The following is a 27502-nucleotide window of genomic DNA, read 5'->3' on the forward strand; positions in this document are numbered from 1 at the left end:
TGTATAGAACGTGTAATACAGTGGAGTATAGTACTTCTGTAGTCTTTGCACTATTTTTTTTTTATCTGTGCGCACATTCTTTGTTCTTTATGTGCATATTAAATGTTTGCATTTGCACTATTTTTTTTATGCCTTGCACATCCGGAGATGCCAAAGTAATTTAGTTGTTTTGGTTGATTTTTGATTGTCATACCTTCTTTTGGGTTCTGGAAAGCACTTTGTAGCTTAAGGATAACTATTATTATTATTATTATTATTATCAGTAGTAGTAGTAGTAGTAGTGTAACATCCTAACATATTACAGTTTGAATAGTACTCACTATAGTGCTCTGAAACAGAATTTCAAAATATGCAAAATGTAAAATGTTTTGTGTAAAGGCTTCCTCAATCTCAGCTGACTGCAGGTTTCTCCAACCTTATAAACAGTATATTTGCACAATGCCTGAAACTAGCCCACTGAATTATTACATTTATTACATTTAAAAGCTGATGTGTACCATAAACCTACACATACGGATCAGTATTTAAGGTTTGACTCTAATCATCCACTGGAGCATAAACTGAGTGTCATCAGGACGCTACAACACAGAGCGAACACCATCCCCACTGACAGAGAGACAGCGGCCAGGGAAGCAGAAGAACAGCACATCAAGAAGGCCCTGAGTAAATGTGGTTATCCCAGCTGGACTTTTGTCAAAGCTGGGAAGGTGCCTAAAGAAAGCTCCAACCAATCCAGGAGAGAAGGACAACCGCGGCCTAAGTGAAAACCTGTAATGATCCCATGTGTCAGGAGTATCAGAACAGCTGAGACACACTTTTTCTAAAACTGCAGCTGTGTGTTTTTATGCGTCTCTGTAGCTTTTAAACCCCAAAACACGCTGCGCCAAAAATTGGTCCACCCCAAGGATCGGGTCCCCGACACAAACAGAGTAACATAGTGTACGCTGTGAAGTGCCAGGAGGATTGCCAGGAATTATATATCAAGGAAACCAAACAACCTCTGGTGAAGCGGATGACACAACACAGAAAAGCCACCTCGTCAGGCCAGGACTCTGCAGTCTATTCACACCTTCAGGCCAGTGGACACTCTTTCAAGGATGAGGATGTGCACATCCTGGACAGGGAGGAACGCTGGTTTAAGCGCGGAGTCAAGGAGGCCATTTACATGAAAAGGGAAAGACCATCTCTGAATCGAGGAGGGGGCCTAAGGGTACATCTGTCAACATCTTATAATGCTGTGATTGCAGCCATTCCCCAACTCTCTGTGAACGGTACTCATGGCCTTTGATCAGTGGTCTTTGATCAATGGTTATGACAACTTGCATATTTATGATCAAGGAACTGACCTCACAGCCCATTGTTCCTTCAGTGGGCTGGTTTTAGATATTGTGGAAATGTACTGTTTATAAGATTGGGGAAACCTGCAGTCAGCTGAGACTGAAGAAGTCACTTGGATTATCACGAAACGTTTCTCCCACTGAAAACGTCCAGATGAAGAGAATGAGCCTTTTGGGATTCATGTCATAAGGTTTCTAAAGTAGCCATGCATCATGCGGTCCTGCATATGACCATGTGTCAGAAAAGGAAATTAAAACTCCCAGTGATGCATTTAGAAACTTAGGACACATTGAGTGGACAGCGAGTTCAAGTGACCCTTTGCACTGCAGCAGAGGAGAGAAGCAACACCCTCGCAGAAACTCATGAGTCACATATTCTGTTATTTAACAAATACTGAAAGTCTACGCAGCAGCAGACTAACACTCAGTCTAAACTGACGGCTGCTTTGTCACGAGCTGAAAACAGTGAAATGTTGTCACGTGTCTGCAGATCTGCGTCTATAGACAGAGCGACACATGACGCCTCAGCTGCCTCCTCTCTCCTGCTCGCTCTCTCTCCGCATCTCTGCCTCCATCAGGACACGGAGCTCCGCCTCGGATGCTGCTGGAACTGTTTATCTGATTACCAGATACACGAGCTGCGCTTCCTTAAAGCGACACCCTGGCCTTAACTAATTACACTGCCAGAGAGAAAGAGAAAGAAGGAGAAGAGGAGAGAGAGACGCCGAGGATGCAGTGCCCACCTCCTCCCTGCAGGATGCCGCGAGCCGCCGCTTCATCTCCTGCCTCGAGGTTATGAACTGTAATCTGACCCTGCACGCCAGCAGGAAGACCCCCTCCTCTTCCTCCTCCTCCCCCCTCCTCTCCATCCTGGGATACATCCACGATCAGTGTGTCACGCGGGTTTTTCTTCCGCTTTCTCTCTGCATCACTCTCAGCTGATGAAACTGGCAGCAAACGCGCGTCCCTACAGCCTGCACGGCATCTATGGAAGGCGTTTTTAGGTCCGCGTGTGAGCGTCCTCTCTGCTGTGCTGGCGGCCTTCCTGTGTTTCTGCACTCCTGTTTCGCCGCTGGTACTTTTCCGCTCGCACGCAGCAGATGAAACCCCGACTCCCTGCCTCTGCGCTTCCTCCCCGCGTGGGCTCTGAGACCTGCGTCAAGCGCGCCTCGTCCTCTCCGCGCCCCCGCCGTCGCCGTGCCGCTGATGCGGTGCGCCTGGGTGCTCGCTTTCTCCTCGTCCTGGCCGGTTCCTGATCCTCTGGGCCGGAGGGCCAGCCTCCTCCATCGGGGCAGGATGGTACGGTTTGTGAGCGCGCTGGGGCTCGTCATATTCAGCGTGGCGCTGCTCATCCTGTCTCTCATCAGCTATGTCTCCATCAAGAAGGACTTCCTGTTCAGCACCCCGAGATATGGACACAACGGCGGACCCAGGATGTACATGTTCCACGCGGGGTTTCGGTGAGTCCAGGCCAGAATGTGGACCTGCAGGTTGTTTGGATCGCAGCAGCTGAGTGTTTGCTTTTTATTTTTGCATCAGTAGGAAACCGTTTTTTGGCGTTGGTCACACTCAGGCGAAGGCCTCTCTGCTGGGTGAGGCCTGCCTGCTTTTTCATTTTTACTCAAGCTCATTTCCATAATTTACACTCAAGAATGTCCAGAAGTATGTGGACACCACATTCCCGTAAATAGCCTACATTGTAAATGTAAACAATGTCCACGAATTTAAAGTTGAATTAATACACTTAAACATCTTTGAACCTTAACCTTCTCACTCATTTTTGTGTCCACACACTTGAGCTTTAAATGTTTCATTTCATTTTTTTCTGAGTAATGAATAACTGCAGTTTTTATGACTTCCTCTTTGGGTTCAGTAATTTAGTAAATCTGTGCAGTGGGTCTTATTCAGAGGGGAAGCATTTAAAACAGTGTAACCAAGGAGGAAGTGCTAAAATCTGCTGTTCCTCCTACTTAAGTAACTGCTGACTTTGGAGTCAGTCTGCTTAAGGAAAGACTCCAGTCTTTTCGGTTTTGCTAAAGTAATAACTCCAGTAAGGACATTGTTAAAGACACGAGAAACAAAACTCTTATAATGACTCAGCAGTCTCAGAGAGTGTCCATGTTGTTGTTCAAAACTGTAGCTGTGTGTATTAATGTAAGGAATTCAAATTAAAGAAGATACTCTAACTCACCCGGGTGACCTTTACTTAGTTTTTGAAACATGTTGTACTTCTTAAGTCTAGCTTGTCTTGCACTTTTTTCTGGTTTAGACTTGAGATCCTGATTTACAGTGACGGAAAACCACAGTGTTAAAGCATACAGTTATACAACCCCAATTCCTCAAAAGTTGTGAATCTGTGTAAAGTGTAAATAAAAAAATAATAACATGATTTACAAATCTCATAAACACAAATCTAATCTAATGTTTAAACTGATCCAAGACTGGATAAGAAACATATTAGCTCATTTTGAATTTGATGGAAGGAACATGTCTCATGGTCATGCTTAACTCTGTAGCATCCCCACTACTTTTAACATTGGTCTGTAACTGTCTGGGAACTGACATTCCATATGTCAGTTCCCAGACAGTTACAGACCAATGTTAAAACATCCATCCATCCATCCATCCATCCATCCATCCGTCCATCCATCAGGTGACAGTATTCCAGACATATTTTTCTCCAGCCACAGTTTCTCCTGTGGATCCTGGGGTGCTCCCCGGCCAGACGCAAAATATAATCTCTCCAGAAGGTTTTAGGACTACCCTGGGTTTTCACCCCAGTGCCCAGGAGGCATCCTATTGAGATGCCATACCCACCTTAGCCAGTACCTTCTGACATGGAGCAGCCGCTGTACTTAAGATTCTTCTGGAAGTCTGAACCTCTTACCTTTCCGTCACCTGACTATAATATCCCAAGATACTTGAACTTCCTTGCAACTCCCTTGCTTGAGGCAACTTCTCAGTTTTGGGTTTTATAAACTGCTCTCACCTTTTCTGTTTTGTCTCTTATGTGATAAGATTAATGCCACTTATGTCTGACAGTCAGCACAGGAAACAGCTGACATATCTCCCTAAAGTTGAAAAAAACAAACAAAAACAAAACCCACATGAGATCCATAACGAATATATTTATATAACTGAAAAGAGAACATCTATCTCTATGTGAAAGAACAGGAGCATGACTTCCTCTCTCTTCTGTTAAATTTCCAGGAAGTCAAGGCTACAGTTTCTAGCACCTGTTTAACAAAAATAGCAGCATGCTCTTCCTCCAAAATCTAAAATTATTTTCACTACAGATGTTGCTACAGATTAAATTTATAGCCTCCCGTTTCCCCGTCTTCATTCTAAGGTCAACTAAACTAAGAAAAGTCGAAACGGGGTCCACAGGCCCACACAGCGTGGTACATCCTGTTTACTGCTAATGCTACGCCTGTACTTGCAAGTGCAGGTGGGACTTCTGTATCACCCCCTGATTAGGTGAAAACAGATGATGGTGGCAATTTGATCAAAACACTGCAGAGTTGGTTCAGCTTAACATTTTCTATCAAAGTGTCCGTTTGTTATTGATCAATTTGCAGTTAATACACCGTAGAATGACACTGACTGCTTCCTAACTCATCACTGGTGGAAGGCGTTTTTTCCCCCACTGAATAAGGAGACAGCTTTGTCCTAATAAACCGATCTAAATGTGGTACACGTCAGTGTGTTTTCCAGTCAGTGTGAGTGTGTGTCAGCCTGAAGAAAAACAGGGCATCTGTCACTTAATCCCACAGCTGTGAACTAGATCAGCACTTCTCACTCTCATTTAATTTTATAAGTTTTATTCTAATGAAGGAAGACGTACGTTTTGCTCTTATAAAAAAAACCCATTTGCATTCATCAGCCGCTTTATTACACCCAACAAACTACATGTTAATGCAAATATCTAAATCAGCCAGCTACATGTCAGCAATCCAGTGCATTTAGGCATGTAGACATAATCAAGATGACCTGCTGAAATCCAAACCAAGCATCAGAATGGTGAAGAAAGGTCATAAAGTGAATTTGAATGTGGCATGGTTTTTGTGTTGTCAGACAGGCTGGTCTGAGTATTTTAGAAAGTTCTGATCTGCTGGGATTTAACTGCACAACCATCTCTAGGGTCTGCAGAGAATGGTTTGAAAAAGAGAAAATATCCAGAGAGTGGCAGTTCTCTGGGTGAAAATACCTTGTTAATGCCAGCAGCAGAAGACAGGGTGTCACTCCTCTCAAATAATAAGAAGAATCTGAGGCTACAATTTGCACAGAATGTTAGAAAAACATTGACTTGTCTGATTAGTCTGGATTCTGTTGTGGTGTCTGGATGAAACGGTCAGAATTTAGTGTAAACAACGTGAAAATATGGATCCGACCTGTCTCTGATCAATGGTTCAGACTGATGGTGGTGATAGTAGTGGTGGAATAGTGTTGTGGATATTTTCTTGCCACACTTAGAGCCCCTCAGTATGTACTGATCATTATGTAAACGCCACAGGCCACCTGAGTATTGTTGTTTATCATGACCATCCCTTTATAAGTACAATGTACCATCTTCTGATGGCTGCTTCCAGCAGGATAACGCAAAATGTCATAAAGCTCATTTGTGCCGCAAAGAATTAAAGCAGTTCGGAAGGTAAAGGGGTGTCCAAACTACAATATCAAGGTGTACCTAATAAGGAGTGTATATTCCCAGTGTTTACGCAGGACTTCTGGCTAATATATGAACCAAAGACATCAGCGGGTTCATCATAAGTGGTTTATTTAGTCATCAGTCATTTAGACACACTCAGATTACAAAGTTCTCTCAGATTTGACCTCATCTGTCTCCAAATTCCAGGTTTTATACTAATTCTACACCAGTAATGTGTTCATTGTATAAAAGTGGCAAAATTGATGTAAATCCTCATACAAGCCAGTATTACAGCTACTGTCAGGTCTGTCTTTAAAACATTATTCCTCATAAAGACTGATTATAAACATTAAGGATTAGCTTGAGTTACATTTACTGCAGGAACTTACAGTCTAAATACAATGTAAAGTGCATTTCCACAACATTAATTCCATCAGTACAACAACATGTCATCAGTCATGTCACACTCGCTGCTCTGTAGCTTCCAAATTATCTCTCCTCCTCAGTGTTAGGCTGATCTTCCTACAGATGTTTCACATTCAGTAAGGGGGGTGGGGAGTATTTTGTGAGCCGCTGGAAAGTTTTTAAAGTGAAACATCTGTGCAGAAAGTAAAACATCCTAATAAATAAGCTGTCTCCCTACGGTGGCCCCTAGAGACAAAGCATGTACAAACTCCAAAACACTTACAAATTCCAAATAGCACACACAAACTCCAAAACACATGCAAAATCCAAAACATGTGCAAACTTCAAATCCAGGACGCTAGGGGCAGTGTTGAACTCGATTTGCAAAATAAACGGCAAGTTTGTTGCAAACACATGGGCTCTAGTCTCCCTCGCGCTTCCCAGGTTGCCTAGCAACCATGATACTAACAGCTGGAAACGTGTCATACAACTTTGTTTGACAGAAATGAAGGAGAACATTTTTTTCATTTGTTTGTTTGTTTCTACAAGAGCTTTGTGTGATTTGATAAGTATCTGAGGCTGAGACCACAGGACAGTAAAACATGATTTTTGGGCTTCATTTCTGTACTGAACAGTCATTTAAGATTAGATAGTAAATAACAATTAGCTAATGTTGTTCATGAGACTAAAGTCATATCACTTTTGTAATGTAAATATAATATGGCCAATATTATGGTTATTATATTAATCATTATTAGCTATTACAGCAGTGAACATGAACTCTGTGTCAAATACTGAGCCTCAGTACAGATTCAAGTTGCAGTTATTTACATGTCTTATCACCTTAAATCTTCACTGCCAAATTTATTTGCCACTGAAGCAGAAGGATGGCATCTGAATAAAACCTCTCTTGACATGCCTAGATGACATTAAAGCTTGGTTGGCTCTAAACTTTTTAAATTTGAATGAAAACAAAACAGATTTGTTGGTGTTTGGACCCAGTGGCCCCTGTGAGTCCTCTTCTATTGATTTAGAACCCCTGGAAGTTTATTTTAAACCTGTTGTTACTGCCCTTGGTTTTAAGTTGGACCAGTCCATTTTTATCATTTAAGGCGACTGGCAAGAGTGAAATCTTTTCTTCCTAGGCAGCACTTTGAAACCGTGATCCATGCTTTTATTTCTTCCCCTGTGGACTACTGTAATGCACTTTATGTGGGGGTCAGTCAGTTGTTACTCTGACATCTGCAGCTGGTTCAAAATGTATATTGACAGTGCATATATAGGTGTATCATATATAAGAGACAAATGTTGTTCCTTCAGTATGTTGGCATTACTAAATTTGGCTCAATGCTTACATACATGTGTAAAAAGAAAATGTAAAAGCTGTGATAACTGTTTCTGATAGAATGAAGAGTAGACTGATATATGAAATATTCCTTTGAGAAAATCAGACCATGTCATAACTGCTTTAAGTCATACAGAATAGATATCAGAGCCTTAAACAGGCTGAATTCTGCTAAATGGGTCAAACTGGGCAGAAAGTATACAAACACATAACATCCTTATAGAATATGATGTAACACTATAGATCAACTTACCTCAGAATATATAAAGCATATAAACAATTACAGCAATATGATGCAACAAACACAGCAGTGCTACTGATCCAAAATACTCAAAGCTTCATAGAAGTGGAACAAACATTTATTTTTAGCTCCATTCTGCTGCTGATACATACTTTAGGTTTCTGAACATTAAACTTGTTGCTGCCTTTCATAGTGTGTAACCTGAAGGCCCTGAGTACTTTCTCCCACACTGAAAACACTGGGAGGATACAATTATTTGAACATTACCTAATAAGAATGATTCAGGACAGACAATTAGTTATGTTAAACTTTCCTAGCAGTCCTTCAAAAACAGGGAACAGTCTGTCTATTCTCTCCATCTGTCAGCTGCTGCTGGCTCTTCCTCCTCCTCTTCCTCACACACTGTTGAGTTTGTCCTGGTGGATCATCAGGGGTGCAAAGCCTCACAGATGATGTGCAGCAGTGGGTCCCTCAGTCTGTCCTCACTCTGGACACTTGCAGGTGTCACACATAGAAATCAAATGTGTGATAAGCTGCAGGATTCAAACACAAGTGTAACTTATAAACACATGTTCATACTTTTATTCCACAATCAGAGAGAAAGAAAAAGAGAGAGAGTGCAGGACAGACAGACAGGTGACAGTCTCAGGTGTACACACTGCTACAAAACAGCACAAAAGAAGGAGGATTTAGTGTTTGTGTCATTACGAGTGCTAAACAAGAACAGTGCCCAGATGGTACAGTGGACACATGTGTGACTCCTGTGATTAAAGCATCTTTCTTTCAGCTTAACGAGTGAACCGCCAGCTGACTGACATGACTGACTTTAATTACGCATAAAATCATCAGATTCTCTGTAAGATTAAAGTCAGCTATTGAACGGCGTATATTTTGAAGTAAAGGCTTTAAAACCAAGTTAGTACAAACATCGCTAATGTCACATAACTTTCCCGACATGTTGCCAACAGTAATGTTTTAATGTTCATCATTATAAAAACATTTGCGCTTAAATAAGTGACATAATATTCAGTACTTACTTCTGAAAGTTTACTCTTTGTCCGCTCCGCTTCCGCCGTTTTTTTTCCGGCAAAATTATCCACACCACCGCCGCGCTATGAAGTCTGGGATATGTTGGGCCATGAAGGCTACACCGACCCATCCTTAAAATTCAGGGGAATTAAGGACACATTTGAGGGCCGCATTTCGAGCAGCCTTTGAATTGGGACAGCCTTCGTCGTGTTGCTGTGACGTAATCGGCCTTAAAATGCGACCTTTAAGGCTGCAGACCCCAAATCCGGTCATTGGTACTTCCTGGCTTGTGTAGTTACTAGGTAGCAAAAGCTCAACACTGCTCCTAGCGTCCTGGAGCACTTCCGTTGTGTTTTGGGGTTTGCATGTGTTTTGGAGTTTGTAAGTGTTTTGTATTTTGTACGTGTTTTGGATTTTGCATGTTTTTTGTATTTTGTAAGTGTTTTGGAGTTTGTAAGTGTTTTGGAGTTTGTAAGTGTTTTGGAGTTTGTACATGCTTTGTCTCTAGGGGCCACCGTAGGGTCTCCTGTATACAGTGCTTAACACATTCATTAAACCACCAACAAATGTAAAGTTTATACCACAGCTGCCCTAAATTGTCAGTAGTGGTAATTACCAAAAATCATTTTTATATTTCTGATACCATCAATACACCTGTGTGCACAAGCTGTTAATCAAAATTATATTTTTAATTCTAAAATATTATTATTGCTATCCCTGAAATTTCAAATGTACACCTAAAAATAGTAAAGCACATTATTATTATTTTATCAAGATTACAGTTTTACTTGATTACTTACTTCCTGAAAAGAAAAAAATGTTTTAGTGGTTGAATGTTATTTGTGATTAATTTGGAATTTTTCAGAGAGATCGGCCATAAAAAAAAAATTCAAATAATTTTTTTTAGTTTTAAACAAGTTTTTGAAATATCACACACACACACACACACACACACACACACACACACACACACACACACACACACACACACACACACACACACTTTGTCCAAATATTTATAGTGTTCTGTTTGAAAACTGCATTTGAAAGCACAATTTCCTTTTAGCATTAGTTGTGATGCAAAAGTACAGAAACTTTGCTCATAAAAAAGTGAAGTGAAAAAACCTGAGATTAACTTGGGGGATGTCCCCTTCCAGGTCATCTCTTTGTGCAGCTTTGCACAGCTTCCTGCATAGCTCCTTTCCATTTTTCACCATTCACTCGTCTTAGATTTGATGATTAGAGCTAAAACTCTACCTCCGACCCCATGAACACAAAGTGGTCCACACAGCCCAGACCTTGGAGGTGGCCAGGTGTGCTCAGTTTTCTAAACTGGATTCCCAGCAACTTTAGCGAGTTATGTTTCATGTTTTGATTGGTTCCTTAAACTTTCCTTTCAGCCTGTTGTGTGGCAGGTCTCATCTGTAGACACTGGAGATGTGGTGTGGTTTGCTTCCAGTCAGTCACACTGGCACCACCTGGGCCCAGTCTAACAGTGCTATAAGCCCTCAGTGTGGTTCTCCTCCCTCAGCCACCTTTTGGATGTTGTTTGGTCTTTTATTTGATTTTCTACACTACACCATACACCATTTCTTTACTCAAGCAATCATTTATACCACTGATTGCATTGATTACACACACCAGTTCAAGTTCTTTCCTTGTTTCCTAAATTTGAAATAGTTTAATTGGCATTTGTGTGCATCCCCCTTGTGAGATTTCACACCAATGCTGGAGAACTAGAGCCCATACAAGTAGCAAACAAAAACCTGGATGATATCGAGGACTACCACAACAGTGGCCTGGCCAGCAGTTGGTGTGGACCGGGGATGGCTGGTCAGCAGCTACTGATTGACAGACCTGATGGATAAAAATATAACTAAGAAAGAATGATAAAAAAGTCACCAAATATACAAGTGTGTGTGAAACAATGAACCACAGTCTAATGCACTTAAAAAGGTGTTGACATTTTTCTGTCCAGTCACGCAGCAGACAGTCATTTATCTTAGAATATGAACAGAAAACATCAGGAGCTGCTTTTCACAAAGACTGATGGCAGAAATCACCTGTGCTAAAAAAAAAAAAAAAGGAAGAAGAAGCAGGTTTTAGTAGGGACAGTGCAGCTGAGCTCCACAGAAATCTGTAAATCTTTGCTGTCCGACATGTTGGGTCATGTGCGATGTTCAAACAGCGCAGGTCTGATGAGGGCTCTGTAGGCCGGCCGGCCGTCCTTGGCTGATTTGATTTACAACACGAGTGCCGCATTCATTTTCCTCCCGCCTGTAATAATTTTCCCCCTCGCTTGCTACCATCGCAGGCCAAGGTTACGCTCAGAGTGAGTTAGATGTGGAGCAGAGCAGCATTTTTAAAAGAAAGCAGTTTGTTAGTGGACAAGTTTCTTGTCATGTTGTTGCAGCGTGAGCCCTAATTTATCATCAGGAACTTGGTGATTGCTCTGATCACTGTGCAGCCATATTGGATGGAGAAGGTTTTAGTCCATGTCATGGACTTTCTGCCTGCCAATCAATATTACAATTCAAATGATATTAGTTATCTTTGCTGTTATATCTTAATCAGGAAGAAAATGTCACTAGTTTCTCATTGCTTTCTTTCTGAAGAGGAATGAAAGCAATGCCACAGCTTCTGAAAGTAAATCATGCTGATGAGCTGTTTTGTTAAGATATAAATAATCTCAAGGTTTCAAGCTATCTCTCAAATCACCTGCTTTGTATACAGTAACAAACATAGCTAGATGCAGGGAGCTATAGTTATGGAGCTTTTCTTTTTTTGCATAGTCTCTACATGTGATGTAATCTCAACCAAGAGCTATCTCACTCAAAACCACATGTACCACCAGCCTCTTAGTTGTACTCGCTGAAACATCAGAGGGTTAAAAACATCTTTCAGACTCTTGTAACCGATCCATTTTGCCAATGCGGAAGTTTCTTAGAAAAAAAAATGTACCGCTGTTCTTGATTGAAAATGCCTGTTTTCACTTTCCCATTACAGTGAAAGTATTTTGTTTAAATCTGTGCTTTGTTGTGTGTGATGATTGGAGGTCTTCTTATTTTTGATACTGCTGTCACAGTTATAAATGTGCTGTTGAGCCATTTAGATGATTTGCGGTGAGTATTTGAAACGCACTATAGCCTCTGCATGCCTGGTCTCCAGCTCCAAAGTGGTGGGTGTCATTTGAAATGTCAATGAAGAACGAGTGAGTTATTTATCTTTTCTTTTTGTTTCACGCCCCTCCTGCAGTGAGAGGCCACCTCGCAAACCCGACCTGAGGTGAATAAAGAGTGCTGATGCTAAAAACGGAAGGATGCAGTGCAAGCCTTTCTTTTTTTATATCCGGGTTTATGTCAATCACATATGTATCAAATGGGTATATGTATGTCAGTCGACTGCTGTTAAAGCTTGACCTGCCAGCCTACTTACCATCTTTCAAGTCAAATCAAAATTAAGATCACGAATGCTCACTTGAGCCCTGTTAATGTTGTGGTGCTGAATTTGACATGGCATGAAGAAATGTACCATATATATATATATATATATATATATATATATATATATATATATATATATATATATATATATATATATATATATATATATATATAAATTAGATGTATATTTGTATATTGTAACCTTACTCAGTTTAAGCAGAGGTTGCAAAATGATTCAGCATTTCATTGCAATCTGTGAGCATTATAATTTGAGCATACACAGCTAAATACATTCAAAAATAAGAAGTCTTACATACAAGCTTAGATCCTTTCCAACCTCCAGTTTGTAGAGCTTTAATGGTAAAAATTGTATTTCATGCTGATTCAGATTCAACTCCTAAACTGCAAAAAATGTCTGCAAAAATGTCAGATGCTACAGCAACGCCTGAGTTGCACAGACATAATAGAGGCCGAGCCACCAGTTCATTAGGGGAAAATGTGCATTCTCTAATTGGTGGCAAGTGACTAGGTGGCGGCAAAGAACTTCGTTATGATTGCTTTAGTTGCTAGCAGATTGTTGCCTGTAGTTTGCATGAAAGATGCCAACTTTTATAACTTTTATAACCTTTGGGGTTATGTCAGAAAGGGTATCTGGTTTTAAAGTCTAACAAAACAAATATGCAGAGCTACTTTGTGCTAATCTTGTGTTGCACTGTCTAGCTTCACTGCTGCTCAGAGAGTAGTTGGCAAGTGTTTGCAGACAGGTTGGTGTCTTCCATTCAAACTACAGGCAACCATCTGCTAGTGAAGAAAGCAGTCATAAGCTGTGTCCCAAAACGTAGGCTGCATCCTTCGGAGGCCACATTTGAAGGCCAATTACGTGACAGCCAGGCGACGAAGGCTGTCCCAATTCGTCGACTGCTTCAAATACGGCTCACAAATGCGTCCTTCATTTCCCCAAATTTGAAGGATGGGTCGGGTGTGTCCTTCGTGGCCCACCATATCCCAGAATAAATAGCACGGCTCAGCCAATTTCAGTTTCCAACAATGGCGGCCGCTACTAAGTTTTAATATTACTCTTATTGCTCTTTCTGGGTCACAAAATAAACTTTTAACATATTTTCAGACGAGAAAGTAGCCATGTAAACTTCAAATATCTGCTTGGTTTATCAAGACATCGCATATTTGCAAAAGTGCTCCGACATTTTCGGAGACGTCTTTTACCCACCCGCTTGATAGCTAGCCGGGGGGTTCAATGGTCACTCGAGCCGGCAAGAGCAGCGGACTCCCAGCTTCATCGTTTTCAGACCCTGCTGTCTTTCACTACTCAGGTTAAACATGATATATAAGTCACTCGGATAACTTAAAAATGTAATTTTTTTTGAAGGCTAGACCGTCCCATTTCACAGCCTCGCACTTCCGGCCTTCTCGGTCTTCGAAGGACCCGGCCCAGGCTGGGTCCTCCGAAGGATGCGGCCTACGTTTTGTGACACAGCTATAGACTTTCAAAAATCTCAAGCAAACTCCATGCCAACTGGTCAGGGAGTGCATATTTTTCCCTAGCAACCAGTCATTACTGGCTTGCCTGGTAGGACAGTCCAAGTTACCTCTGTTGCTTTCTGGACTGTCCTAATGCAGTCACCTGCACGAACCTGGTTCTTCATGGAGGATAAACATCAAGGACTTCAAACAGTATTTGATCAACTATTATTTGCCTATGTCATACTAGAGACCTAAAATCTTGACATTTTGAAGTTTAGTCTGTGGCAGGAAACTAGTCTTAATGACTCAGTTTTCCCAGACAGGGATTAAGCCTTGGAATAAAACTTTCCAGTGGAGACCTTCATTGAATTTTTGTTTTAGTCTAGGCTTAATTCACTATATACAAAATGTCGAGTTTTCATTGCAAAAACCCGGTGTATAGAAATTCTTTTAAAATACTTACCTGATGAATCTCTTTGTTGAGTCTAGGTTTTATTACAAATGTTCAGGACGATTATCATTACCGAGAAATTAAAGTTGGGCCTTCTTGCACTGCAAATAAAAATGTTCATCTTAACACGTTTGTTTTGTCATTGATGTGAATCAGTGTTTTAAAAGCATCCCAAACACAGACACAGTGAATGAAACTGTATTAGGCTGAACAGTCAATATTTCCTCAATGTCACTATGAATAACTTGTTAAGATGGACAGAGTTGATGCAACTGTTTGGCCTTATTGCTCATTTTTCCACAGAATCCCGAAGAGTCTATTCTTTGACTAAACCAGATTCGCATGCAGGAAAGAGACTGAAAGTCTGCATTTACATTGAGCTGAGTGTAAATGAATGAGCTGTTTTTCACTGCAGCTGATTTCCAAATGAACAGAATGATAGATATTTGCAAAATGGCTCTTTAAAGTCTTGCACATTTCAGTAAGTTTCTTTTGGAAGCATTTTAGCTTTGTGGAGAAAAAGACAAAATCTGATTTATGAATGGAGAGTTCCCATCTACAGTTCCTGTCTTATTTATATTTTCATGTAATAGTTTTAGCCATATTGTTTTTGTTACTTTTATTAAAACATCACTGTAAAGAAGTTGTGAAAAAACACCAGCTGACAATCAGACAGGTTTTTAAACAATTCAGCATTTTTGGTTCCAGGTATTTGCCCAACTAAATATCATTGAGTATTTGTGGCTGTAGCAAGAAAGGCTGGCATGCATGCTGCATGCACGAGGTGCGATCAAAAGATGCTTGGCCATATCAGTGCAGTCCCTACTCATTAACTGGACTACTGGCCAGATTTGCATCCCTGCAACTTCATCTTTCTTAAACTTTCTTAAAAATGCAAATAAAAGTGGAATGACTAAAGTTTTGACACAGTGGAAGAAATCAAGTGCTTATTGTAGAAGGAGTCATGCTGACCTTGATGGAAAGATTGTTCAAATTTGATTTTTATTGACTACCTTAGAACTTTCTGATCACACCTCACATACTTTGTGCAAGAAGACATAACGACATAACAGTGCAAGAAGCTGCTTCTCTGGATGGGCTCCAACTCCACCGCTTTGGACTGCTGCTAGTGACTGTAATCCATGTTCTGCTCTGCAGCTTTGGTGAGCTCAGTGTAGTGGCATCAGCTCCTTACCTTTTATGGATCACTGGGCAACACTCTGTAGTTGGTGGTATTGGACACTCTCTCTCCAGAACAGAACAACATTTACAGTCGCCAGCTGCAGTTCAAGGCACTTGTCGGTGTCTGAATGGTGCTGAGGACCCACCAGAGCATAAAGCTGACCAGCATGCAAGTGTTAAATGCTATATGAAAAAAAAAACAAAACTCAAAACACTTGGGCACTCATACCAGTATAATATGCATGTTTGAAAAAAAAAAAAAGATTTCTTTAATAATTAGCTTATTCTTAAAAAACACGCCTGTTGACTTCATGTAAAGATATGCACAGGATGAATATTTCTGACACACTAAAAGTGTATTTAGTATATTTATTCTCAGACTGTTGCTGTACAATTGTGCAGTTTCTAGTTTTATTCAGAAGCCACTAAGCCACAGTTTTTACTACCAAATAAAAATGTGTTTATATCCTGGCTTGGTCAAAACCTGCCTGATTGCCTGACTTTTTGTTATTATGTCCATTTGATGATATTCAAAGCTGCTTAATGGTTTACCAAAAAGCTAAAATGCTTCATAAAATATTTCTAAGTGCAACTGCATGATTTACTTTTATTAAAAAGAGGACCAAGTTAATTGACATGTCTCTGCCTCCTCTGTGCAGCTCCCAGTTGGCGATGAAGTATTTGGATCCAGCTTTTACTTCTCTGACCAACGCTCTCAGCGAGGACCTGCAGAACTCATCTAAATGGAGGCACAACAGCACTGCTTTTAACCAGCAGAGGTAGAACACACACACACACACACACGCACACACACACACACGCACGCACGCACGCACGCACGCACACACACACACACACACACACACACACACACAAAAACTGTCTCCTGCATTGGTTTCTGATGGTCTTGAAAGCTTAACATGCTTTTAGCACTCCCAACAGCAAGTGTTAGTTGTGAAAAAGTTTGCCACATTTTTTGTGTTAGTGAAAGCTTTGGGTAGCTGTTCAGAAACACTTCACTGAATCCGAGCCCAGTATCACTTCTGTTTACTGATTGTGGACCATTTTGAAACTCTTCTGGATTAGTGCAAGATATTTTTTGCTAAATGAAAGCATGAACTTAAAATTCATCTAGTAGATTTTTCTTTGTGGATAGGGCTGCTACTGACCTATATTCTACAATACAAAAACATACAAGTCCAAGCTATGTGTAGTCATAGCGAGTCACATTAAAGTCCAGAAGTTTGATGCTAATCTAAAGAAGTTTCAAGTCTGAAGTTAGAGCATCACTTAAGTCAGTTAAGTGTTTAGTCACATTTTAAAATACATCCTCCTGCTCTAAAACTGAAGGCACTTTTCTCAACAGACTCCTAACTGTTTAGTAGAGTTCGCTATCAGCCAATGAAGATACCTTAAACCTCTTAAGATTCTTTTTAATGGCCACCAGGGGGCAATACCTGTGGTTGCAAGAAAGATTTTTGATAAGAAGTCTCCGGGAAATTGGCCTTCTGACCTGACCTCAGTAAATAGTTTCTTGATGAGTTTATGGGCTTAGTCAAATAATAGTCTCAGATTTAGGTTACTCAAGGCAATCCTACAATCATATCTGCCTCTTGCTTCTCACATTTGGCTTCAAAAGACAAAGATGGTCATTATGAAAACACTCAGATAGAGCCATCAAAGCAGGACTTTGGAACTGTGGTTGACATCATGTAGCTACATCCATTTTTTATACTATCTATGGTTACCACCAATTATCAGACCCAAATCTATTTGTGTCAAAATAGAGTTCAATGTGCCCACACAAATACAAGATACAGGGTAAGAACTCTGGTGCCAGCAAAGTGGAGGGAGGAGAGCCTTTCTTCCTGAAGATCGACTACATATCAGCTTCCAGTCCTACTGCCATCACCTTGTCTTGTTTATTTATTTTTGTCCACCTGGAACAACTCCCAGCACACTTTCGCTGCACATGCTTTTGTAGTGTTCTACCTGACTGACTTTCTCTGTGTTGTCTGTTGTAGCTAAAAAAAATCTCAACAAGGCAATATATTTCCATCTTGCAGGAAGGAGATCTCTCAGTACATCGACATACCCCACAACTTCACGCTGACTCGAGACTCAGTCCGAATCGGTCAGCTGATGCATTATGACTACTCCAGCCACAAATACGTCTTCTCCATCAGCGACAACTTTCGCTCTCTCCTCCCGGAGGTCTCACCAATCCTCAACAAGCACTATAACGTATGTGCTGTGATTGGCAACAGCGGCATCCTCACTGGCTCACGCTGTGGTCCCCAGATTGAGAAATACGACTTTGTCTTCCGCTGCAATTTTGCGCCGACTGAGATCTTTAAAAAAGATGTTGGGCGTCGCACCAACATGACGACCTTTAACCCCAGTATCCTGGAGAAATACTATAACAACTTACTAACTGTGCAGGACAGAAATAACTTCTTCCTTAGCCTGAAGAAGCTAGATGGCGCCATTCTGTGGATCCCGGCGTTTTTCTTCCACACGTCGGCCACAGTGACGAGAACGTTGGTGGACTTTTTTGTGGAGCATAAAGGTCAGCTCAAGGTCCAGCTCGCCTGGCCTGGAAACATCATGAAATATGTCAACAAGTAAGAAAAAGCAGACTATTAAAGTACATTCAGGTGTTAAATCATTAATATCTAGTACGTCATCAGTCCACATCTCCACATGTGATCACTATGTCATTAGTAGCAGTAAAACATTTTATAACTCTACTCATTAAAAATAAAGATGTATACTTAATATAAATTTGGCTGATCTCCTCTTCAGTGTCTTCTCCATGTGCACCTCTGGACCTCTTCCAGATGAGGAATTTGCACTTATATTTGTATGTCTGTGACGTACACTGTATTGTCTTCATTGTGTTATAAAAACAAAAACTCTACAACTTTAGTTTCACATTAATGAAGACTTCAAAAAGCCAAGCCGGAAGAGGAACAGAGCTGCATAAGGAGGCAACCCTGATGGCCAAGACTGGCCAAATTAGGACTGGCCATCATTTCTGTGTGGAGTATCCTGAAGGGAATAAATGGTTAAGAAGATAGGGGGATGGTTTTAAGTCAGGAGTCTGTGTGGACAGATTTGTTTTTGAATATAACCCCCCAGTGGCCGTTAGATGAACTGCAGTTTTGGCCTTTTATTTTCTGAGGTTGTAGCTGAGTTTTTACAAATTTTGTTCTAGGGTACATATTTGTGTTCACAGTAATGAGGAAACATGTTCTTCAGTCCAACAACGCAATTTATTGATGACTTTAATAGTTTTTGGACAACAGTAGGGTTGTTGGCTGATAGATTAATTTCTGGATTTTGGTCTTTAATTGATTTGTTTGACAAGGAAATCTCCATCATCAACGTGAACATTAGGTTTACTAGATAACTTTTTTCTAAATATGTCTTGTCATTGTCATTGGTAATTATTTACCTTTTACCTATGATGATACTCACATTTCATAAGGTTGTCAAAGTGACCCGTTGAAGTTCAAACTGAGCACCAGAATGTGGAAGAAAGGGGATTTATCTGATGCTGAACGTGGCATGGCTGTTGGTACCAGACGGGCTCTGAGATTTTGGAAACTGCTGATTTGTGATTTTTTTTTTCCAAACAACCATCTCTAGGGTTTCAAATTATCGATAATGTTAGTAGATCAATATAAACTAAAATCTAAAGGAATGGTTCCAGTATGTTTTTGAATCTATGCCATGAAGGATTAAGGCAGTTCTGAAGGTAAAATGGGGTCCAACCCACTACTTGAATTAATCTCTGAGTTTATTGCATAGCTCATTAAGATTAACAGCTGATCAAATTCGGTGCTTTCTGCTTGTTAAAAATGGACATGCTCACAACTGGATTTCATTTCCGCCCGGTTAGCTTGGTCGTCCCTGTCTCTTAGCATTTAAAGGCTGTAGCTATTTGTGCTTTCTCTCTGTCTGTGTTTTTAAATGTCCCTCATCCACCTCAATCCTGTTTAAAGAAACTAGTAGAAACTGGCTGACACGTGGCTGTTTTGTATTGAGCTGTATTCTATATGTCAAAAGAGGAGATTTAGGCTCCAAAGCCGGATTATAAGGAAACAGCTATTTAGTGAAAGGTATGGCACACAGCTGTAACAGTGTGTGTGGAGAGAGGGGGATTTAAGTTGGGTTCTTAGTGTTGTAGTGGCAGAATAGGGCTGCCCGTACAGTAGTCTAATCTTTACCAATCCCATTAAGTCTACCTGCTCTGGAAGAATTACCACTTTTAAGCAGCTCAGACGGCTTTCAGCGCTGTAAGGACTCTTGAAGCCGCTTTTGTTTAGGCCAGTTTGGAGAGTTTCCCCCTTTGTGATTCTTCAGAGCAAAACTGCCACATTAAAGCTTCAGCAGATTATGTCCTATCAATAGAGTCCTATTTTCAGAATTTTTGGGAATGATTTCTAGAAAAAAGCAGACAAAAGTGGACAGGATGATATTCCTTTATCTCCGTTTACCAAAATTCAGGTTTTTGCCTAAACTGTTCAAAACAAGGGGGAAATAACTAGGAACAAAAGCAGGAAGTCGATGCTAAAAAGGATCAAAACGCAGCAAAAACATTGCAAAAAAAGTACAAGGAACATGTCACAGATAAACTCAGTGGTTTGTTGCAAATCCTTGATTCTAATATTCTTTAATTCTAATAATCGCTTTGCATTTATTTGCCACTTAGTTATTAGGTCATAGCATTTTTCAAGTGTTTAATAGTAAAAGTGATATAATTCACTTTAAGAGTGAATAAATAAAGTTGTGAGTGCCTGAATTATTAATTTAATCTGTGACCAGTCTCTTGTCATTCATACTCCACAGCTACTGGAAAACCAAGCAGCTGTCGCCGAAGCGCCTGAGCACAGGCATTCTGATGTACACGCTGGCTTCTTCCATGTGTGACCAGATCCACCTGTACGGTTTCTGGCCCTTTGGCTGGGACCCGAACACAGGCAAAGAGCTCCCCTACCACTACTACGACAAGAAGGGCACCAAATTCACCACCAAGTGGCAGGAGTCCCACCAGCTGCCAGCCGAGTTTAAACTCCTCTACAAGATGCACACAGAAGGACTGCTGAAGCTCTCCCTCTCCCACTGTGCTTAGGGATAAAACTGTGGCAGGTACTGTGCTCCTTCAGGCTCCGATCCAGCACTTCCACTGGCCGGAATTACAGAAAGGGTGAGACAAGCAAAGTTGGGACTCCTGCCGTTTAGTCAAAGGCAACAGCTTGACTGTAAGGCTGAGTTGGTGCAGTGGAGATCAGTCTGAGATACCAGAGCAAAGGCTCGTAATCGTGTGCTCAAGATGAACTGTGACAGCTCAATAAACAAGCAGTGTGTTAATTTTCTACTGCTCATAAATCTACAGCTGAACAGCACTGCGTTTAGTTTCATTTTACCAAAAAAAGGTGGACTGTCATACAAAAGCTGGTCTTCAGACGAGTGTCACAGTGCTGAATCATTTAATAGCTTTTTAATTGCAGTCGTGGTCTTTCACAGAACTAATGCAGACACATGCAACATAAAACTGCTCCATCCAGAAATGACAGCATGTAGGCCAATCAGATTCAAGCACATAGATCCAGGCATGGCAAAAAACATGATTTTGTGGCTGTTTTCAAAAATTGCAAAGTGCTGTCTTACGTTCGTTATATATTATAATAAACAGCCGTGTGGCGCTGGGGTTTGGTAAACCCTCAAACTCAGAGCTCTGACATTTTGGGGTTTTTTTTTCTTTGGTTTCTTTGCTGTTTTTGGTCTGAAAACAACAATGCTGGGATCATCCGCATGTCAGGGACCACACTGACAAAGTCTGGAGGTTGGATGTATGCAGGGTCCTGACAATATCCTAGATTTTATTTTTGCACATTAGAGTCATATTAAGAAAAGAAGATGAAGCTTGATGAAGATGATGATGAGATCAGAATACACAGCATTTTGCCTTTGACCAAGATACATTATCAGACTACATATCTTTCTGTTTTCAAAACTTCTACAGTGCCACATACAAAGGAGAACAAAAGGAGGGACCAGGTTTGGCTTTCTTTGCTCCACCTGACAGCTCCAACATCATTATCAGTCTTTCCTTTTGCCATGTCTGCTGTTGTGCTATATATATATATATAAGAACGCTCAGTCTCTATATTTAGCACAGTGAAAGGATATAGTAGATCCTACAGTAGTGCAATCGGTGCCTGGAGAAGTCTCTTTTTTGTTTATTTAAGCAGCAGGCATGATATAGTATAAACGCCCTGTGCTACAAGCACTAAAGTATGAAAAAACTTATTGCATTTGCACTTCACTCTCCAAAAACGAAGTAGTATTTTACATATATTCACTTAACTCTATCTGAGTTTGTGTCCATCTGATGAATACAAATCAATTTTTCTTTCTCCTTTTAGTCTCATTAGCTCATTCCTTATTCCCGTTTCTACCCTGCTGTTTTTATTTGTTTGTTGCGTATGAGTGGTTTGATAACCTTTGATTTCTAAAGTGAACCTACTGCTAATGTTAGAGCTATAAACAGAGTAAACCGTGGAGTTAACGTCACTTTAAAAGATCTACTTTTAAAACAAATAACTATACGTTTCATAGGGATAGTAGGGCTGAGTGATTCTTTTGAATATCATTTAGGAAAAACAAGATAATTGGATTAAGTGTTGGAGATGGAGCCAAGACGATGAAAAGAGCTACTTTGGTCAATACAATTTCTGTAGAAGTAAATTATGACAAGGTTTAGGAAAGGCTAGAAGCTCTGAAAGGCAGGTTGGTACAAAGCAGAGTTTGCTTTGCAGTCAAAAGCAATTCAATTCTCTACAACTATTTAAAATATTTAAAATTATTTATTTATTTATTAAATAAAATAAATGCATGATTCTTGAATCAATAATCACATTAAATAATCACAATTACAAACAATCTCAAATCCCAGCTGATCTGTAAAGTTCAATCACAGACTGTATTTAAATGATGGAAATTGTGACGTCACAGTTGATTAGTGCGGCAAGGAAGCTAATTTACCATATTAACTTATTTTTTAAAAAAAACAACATAAATTCAGTATAACCTGAAACTACCAACTGAGCCAAGTCATAAGAAAAGTGTTCACTTCACATGGCAAGAAAGCCGAACTGCTGAAGTTGCCCCCGACTGGCTTTTAGAAATAATGTAGATTTAAGGTACTTCTGTATGGACCCAGAAGCTACATCCAGCTTTTTTAAATGCAGTTTAAGAGTCCAGCCCAGCTAGAAAGAAATAAAAAGACATTAATTTAAGGTGACTAATAAAAAGTTAATTTAAGATGCATCAGCAAAGCTTCTTCTTCTGCTTTTACATGGAAAATAGTTCCTATTATATTTTATTCAAGTCCTCTTTGATAGAAGTTGTGGCATTGTAGTGTAGTGCCTCCTGGATGACCACACGGGGCCTCGCCTTCTCCCTTTGATGATGAAATTTACATCACTTAAACCTTTTAGCTGCTTGTCTTTAGCATCGTGTTTTGGGCCGCGTACAATTCACCACTTTATGCCAGCAACAACGAGACTTTTTACAGACAATCAGATTGAGCCACGAAGACATTCAAGAGGGAATTAGCATTGTCAGCGCCATCGACACAATGTTAAAATTCTTGTTTGCTGTTTTGTAAAATGGGCTGTGTGGTGTTTAGATTTACCTTGTTACTCAGTAAAACAGTGAACCTGCCACAAGTGAATGGAAAGAGTTTAAAAATATAGTATAAGAATAAGATGTGTTTATATTTGTGTTTATTTATTAGTTTTTTTAAATCATGTCTAAATTTTATTTTGTGTAAAGGGACAACACTGGTAAATGTACAGGTTGTTCATTTTAGCAGGAAGACATGTGTTCCCTCTTCCATACTGTTTTTTTTTTTTTTAAAGAATGACGATGATGCAAGTCCAGATATTTGACTGACCACTGGTGGGTCCATTGAGACGCTGTTATTTTGAACCTTTACTGTTAGAAAATATTAGTAAGACAATGGAGAGAGCCTGAAGTGGTTTTAACCTCAACTTATGATCAAGAATCGGTAGATTAAAGGTCGTCACTGGCACGAGACTCTGTTGCTTATCTGTTGATGTAATTGTGGAGAGTTGAGACTTTAACATTGAAATAAGATAAAGTTATTATAAAGGGGTTTTTTGTGCTTACACAACAAAGTCTTTGTTTGTCGGCTTGTTCATTGGTTTTATAAAGTATAACAAGCACAAAGATAAGACAATTAAAATATCAATTTTCTTACTGTCATTAATCCCTGTTTGTAGTTGTTACAGAAATGTGCACATTTTTCACAATATATCCCAGGAGGCACTTTTCATTTCATGGGAAAAATCCACCATCGATGTAAAAGTTTTGGCACTCTTGGCTTTCCATACATATTTGCATCCACATACTCAGGTTTTTGTGAACAGGTACAGTTGGACAAACTTCTTTTATCATTACTTCCTTGAGTGTTTTGTGGTATGTTAATCTTTTTCTCTTTTTTTGCTGTTGCTTCTGTGTATGTGTGTTTACAAATCCATCAAATACTTTTTCATTTGTAGTTAATTAGAGATGATTTAAGACACCACATGCTACATGAGAGAAATTCCATCATAAGCATGTTTTGTTTTTAGGCACATCAAATATGAATTATAATTTTTTTTACATGCTTTTTATCTCCAAGGGAGAGTTGTGTCTTTGTGGATTTTTAATTTTTAACATTTTTTGAGTTTTGCAAAAATGAGGGAAACTGGGACTAATTTTGTAATCTGCAGCTCAATTTTTGCTGGATTTCACTTATTTTTCCTTTTAGTGTCCTAAAATTTTATTCCAGAAAGATTAAATATGATGTTTTAGGGAATTAAAGACATAGAGATTGTCGTTGTGAAGGTTATGCTATTTTCTGACTTGAGCTGAGTTTTACAAGATGTTCTCATGTTTTATTTTTGTCTTTTTTCTTCTTTCTTTTGTCATCTTTTATTTTTGTAGTGTAAAATAATAGTAAAATATCAGGTAACAGCTTTTACAGAATGTATTTTTTCGCATTGTGAATGAAACTGATGCCGGCTCCATTCACGTCCATGTCTTCAGAGACCAATGGAGGAAGATTCGTGCAGGAATAACATAAACTAGAACCACTTTTAGATATCATAAACAATATGCTGTAGATTTAATAATAAGTTTAAGTCATCCAGTACTTGAAAGAAACTATATCTACTCTGTATTTATTTCATTATTTAGTCATTAAATGAATTAAATGATCAGTTTGACAATGTGAGTGGTGTCTTCTTCTCCTTTGTTTGTTAAAAAGATGAAAACATCTTTTTCCTTCCTTAGTCAGCACAAACTGAAATAATTCTAAAGCTGGAAGCTGCTGACTGTGGTGGGAAAAATAATCTCGGTTCAGAAAATGCTCAACGTTATCAGCAGTAAACACTGATTTGTCCACGTCGCACAGAGTAAAACCCGCTCAGTGACCTTTAATCTACACGAGGGAGGACACGGAGGTCCGTGTGCCATCACACGTCGACACGTCTAACGCTGATGTGACTGCACATCATTGCCTTCCAGTGAAATTTTTATAACTGTTATGCAAAACAGGGCAACAAATGGCGATGCAGTGGATAGCTTTGTTGCCTCCCAGCAGGAATATCCTGGGCCTGGGACTTTGGAAGTTCTTCATTCTGTCTGCTTCCCTCCACAGTTCGGAGATATCCATGCTAGGTTAATGGGTGATTCTAAATCTCTCTTTTAGCTCTGCACCAGACCGGCGACGTGTCCAGGGTCCATCGTTTGCCTTATGACAGCTTTGATAGGCTTCAGTCTCACTACTACTTTGAATCAGATGAGTGGAAGAAAGTGAATGAGTGGATGGATACAAAACCCTGCACCAACTTACCTCTGCTTAAACAGCAAAACTGCAACTCATTCCAGCAGCCCGTGTCTCTGATCCAGAGTTTTTACAATTTTATCATTTTGTTTTTGAAATTGTTTTTTTTTGTTGTTGTCGCTGTGTATCTACACAGAGTTTATGTGTCACATGCTTTATGTTTAACATAGAAGCCAAATAGAAATATCTGATATAATGAATATTTGAATATTTGAATATTAATGATAAAAAAGCGTATTCAGTCACTCATTGAGACATTGAGAAAGTCCACTTCACTCGGCCACTGTGAGTGCACTACCTGTCAAAGTGCAATCAAATCACTGATTAAAGCTTAATTAGACAATACTCTTTGTTTCTGGACTGTTTTCAAAGTGCACTGCGATGGTGACTGAACTGTGCACAAATCCTCGCCTTGTTCATGGGTACCTGAATAGTTTTGAAGCCTGCCGGTATCTCATACATCAGCCCAGGTCTGGAATAACTAAAAAGCCTCCTTTGACAGTCTGTCCCACAAAATGCATAAACAGTACAAGAAAACAAAAGATGCAAAAGCCTCATATTTAAGTGAATGTATGTATATATTTGAGGCTGTATGTTTACTTGTGACCCTGTGTGGATTACAGAAAAACCCAAATAAATTCCAAATTGTGCATCCAAATCTTGTTTTTTAAAATCATTGAAGATGTATGCTGTGCAATCATTTCACTCAGGCAAAAGACATGAGATTCATACTCAAAATGAGGTTAGGTGTACTTAAAGGATGGATCAAATTATAACATAGGGATTACCATAAAACATGACAAACATAAACATAAACACAATTACAATTACTGCGGGTTATAATGGCATGTTTATAAAAAATAGTAAAAAAACCCAAAACAACAACAACCTTGTTAAAACTATGGAAAACTATGAAACTATTTAGGCCAAACCGTTTGGTACTAGGCTGTAAATACGCTTTTAGATGATGTAAATTTGGACATTTTAATCTGGAGGTGTGTGGAGATTCACTCACTTTTTGATCACTGGATTTTCGGCTCTGGGGTTTCCTCTCGAAGAAGCCTGAGAAAAGTAAGTGCAGGCCCCACAAAGAAACTCAACTTTCAGCACAACTGCTTAATCACTGAATTCAGTCTGGCATGGACCATAAGGATAATGTAAAAGTGACAATGATTCAACCTGTTCGGACCAAGTAAAGTCATGACATCAGTGATTTGCAGCACACTTCTGAGTCCAGAGTTTTCTAAACTGAAGCCTCGTTCTCTCTTCCTTCAGCATAAAATTTCCAACTGAATTCTTAAAAAATTGTTTCAGATCCAGATGTTTGGGACCCTACTCTCTTTCAACCATCATCACATAATTCCTTTATTTGTGTGTAACATGTGAGTTACAAAGCCCAACCTGAAGTCAGGCGCACAGTTTCTTGTGAAGGCTAAACAGGCCTCTTTCATCTACTAAACAGAAGGGAAGTAGTTTAATTCCTCCAATCCCCATTTTGAAGTGTCCTTGAGCAACATCCTAAACCCTAAATTGGCTTGATCATTGATTGGTGTGTTTAAAAGTGTTTAAAGACATTGAAAAATAAAGTGCTGTGTGAATGAATCAGTCTCCAAAAGCAAGAGTCCACAGTAGGAGCAGAGAACTGCAGTACAGCGTATCCCTCTGTCCCTAGAAAGTCCAAGTGAAATGTCTTCTTCCAACATATCCTGTACTTCACGAGTGTCCTCATTTATAAAGATATACATTTGATGAAAGTCACTTAAAATATCATCACATTTGCAGGATCTGATGTTTTCAAAGTGGTGTCATTTTATTTGTCTAAAATGCACACAGCAGTTCAAAGGCAAACACACAATGCAAACAGAAGTGATACGAGGCTGCGACGCCCTGCAGGCCGATACTCTGTGAACAGCAGAGGTCAAAGGTTGTCGAGGGTCTTCAGAACGACTGCAAAGCTGCTGAGAGGACGCTCAGAAAACAGCTGGATTTTAAAAGCTCTGCTTCAGGAAAGATTTCT

General features: G+C 39.8%; 1 protein-coding gene across 2 annotated transcripts; it reads left to right on the forward strand.

Annotated features, from left to right (window-relative positions):
- Window positions 1–1919: 1919 nt before the first annotated feature.
- On the forward strand, window positions 1920–26110 carry st8sia3 (ST8 alpha-N-acetyl-neuraminide alpha-2,8-sialyltransferase 3). 2 transcript variants are annotated; one of them, XM_086300077.1, is made up of 5 exons: window positions 1920–2797; window positions 12261–12290; window positions 16223–16342; window positions 17630–18187; window positions 20418–26110. In XM_086300077.1, the coding sequence occupies exons 1-5, from the start codon at window positions 2544–2546 to the stop codon at window positions 20698–20700; spliced, it is 1245 nt and encodes a 414-aa protein (XP_086156203.1). In that variant the 5' UTR covers window positions 1920–2543; the 3' UTR covers window positions 20701–26110. The 2 variants fall into 2 exon arrangements, with proteins under 2 accessions (XP_086156203.1, XP_086156204.1); XM_086300078.1 differs by lacking the exon at window positions 12261–12290.
- The last annotated feature ends 1392 nt before the right edge of the window (window positions 26111–27502 follow it).

The sequence above is a fragment of the Aulonocara sp. 'chitande type north' Nkhata Bay genome, linkage group LG7 (assembly GCF_057382095.1).
Source record: "Aulonocara sp. 'chitande type north' Nkhata Bay isolate Kocher_YH1m ecotype deep benthic linkage group LG7, A_spYH_male_GT1.1, whole genome shotgun sequence".
NCBI classification, from domain to species: Eukaryota; Metazoa; Chordata; class Actinopteri; order Cichliformes; family Cichlidae; genus Aulonocara; species Aulonocara sp. 'chitande type north' Nkhata Bay.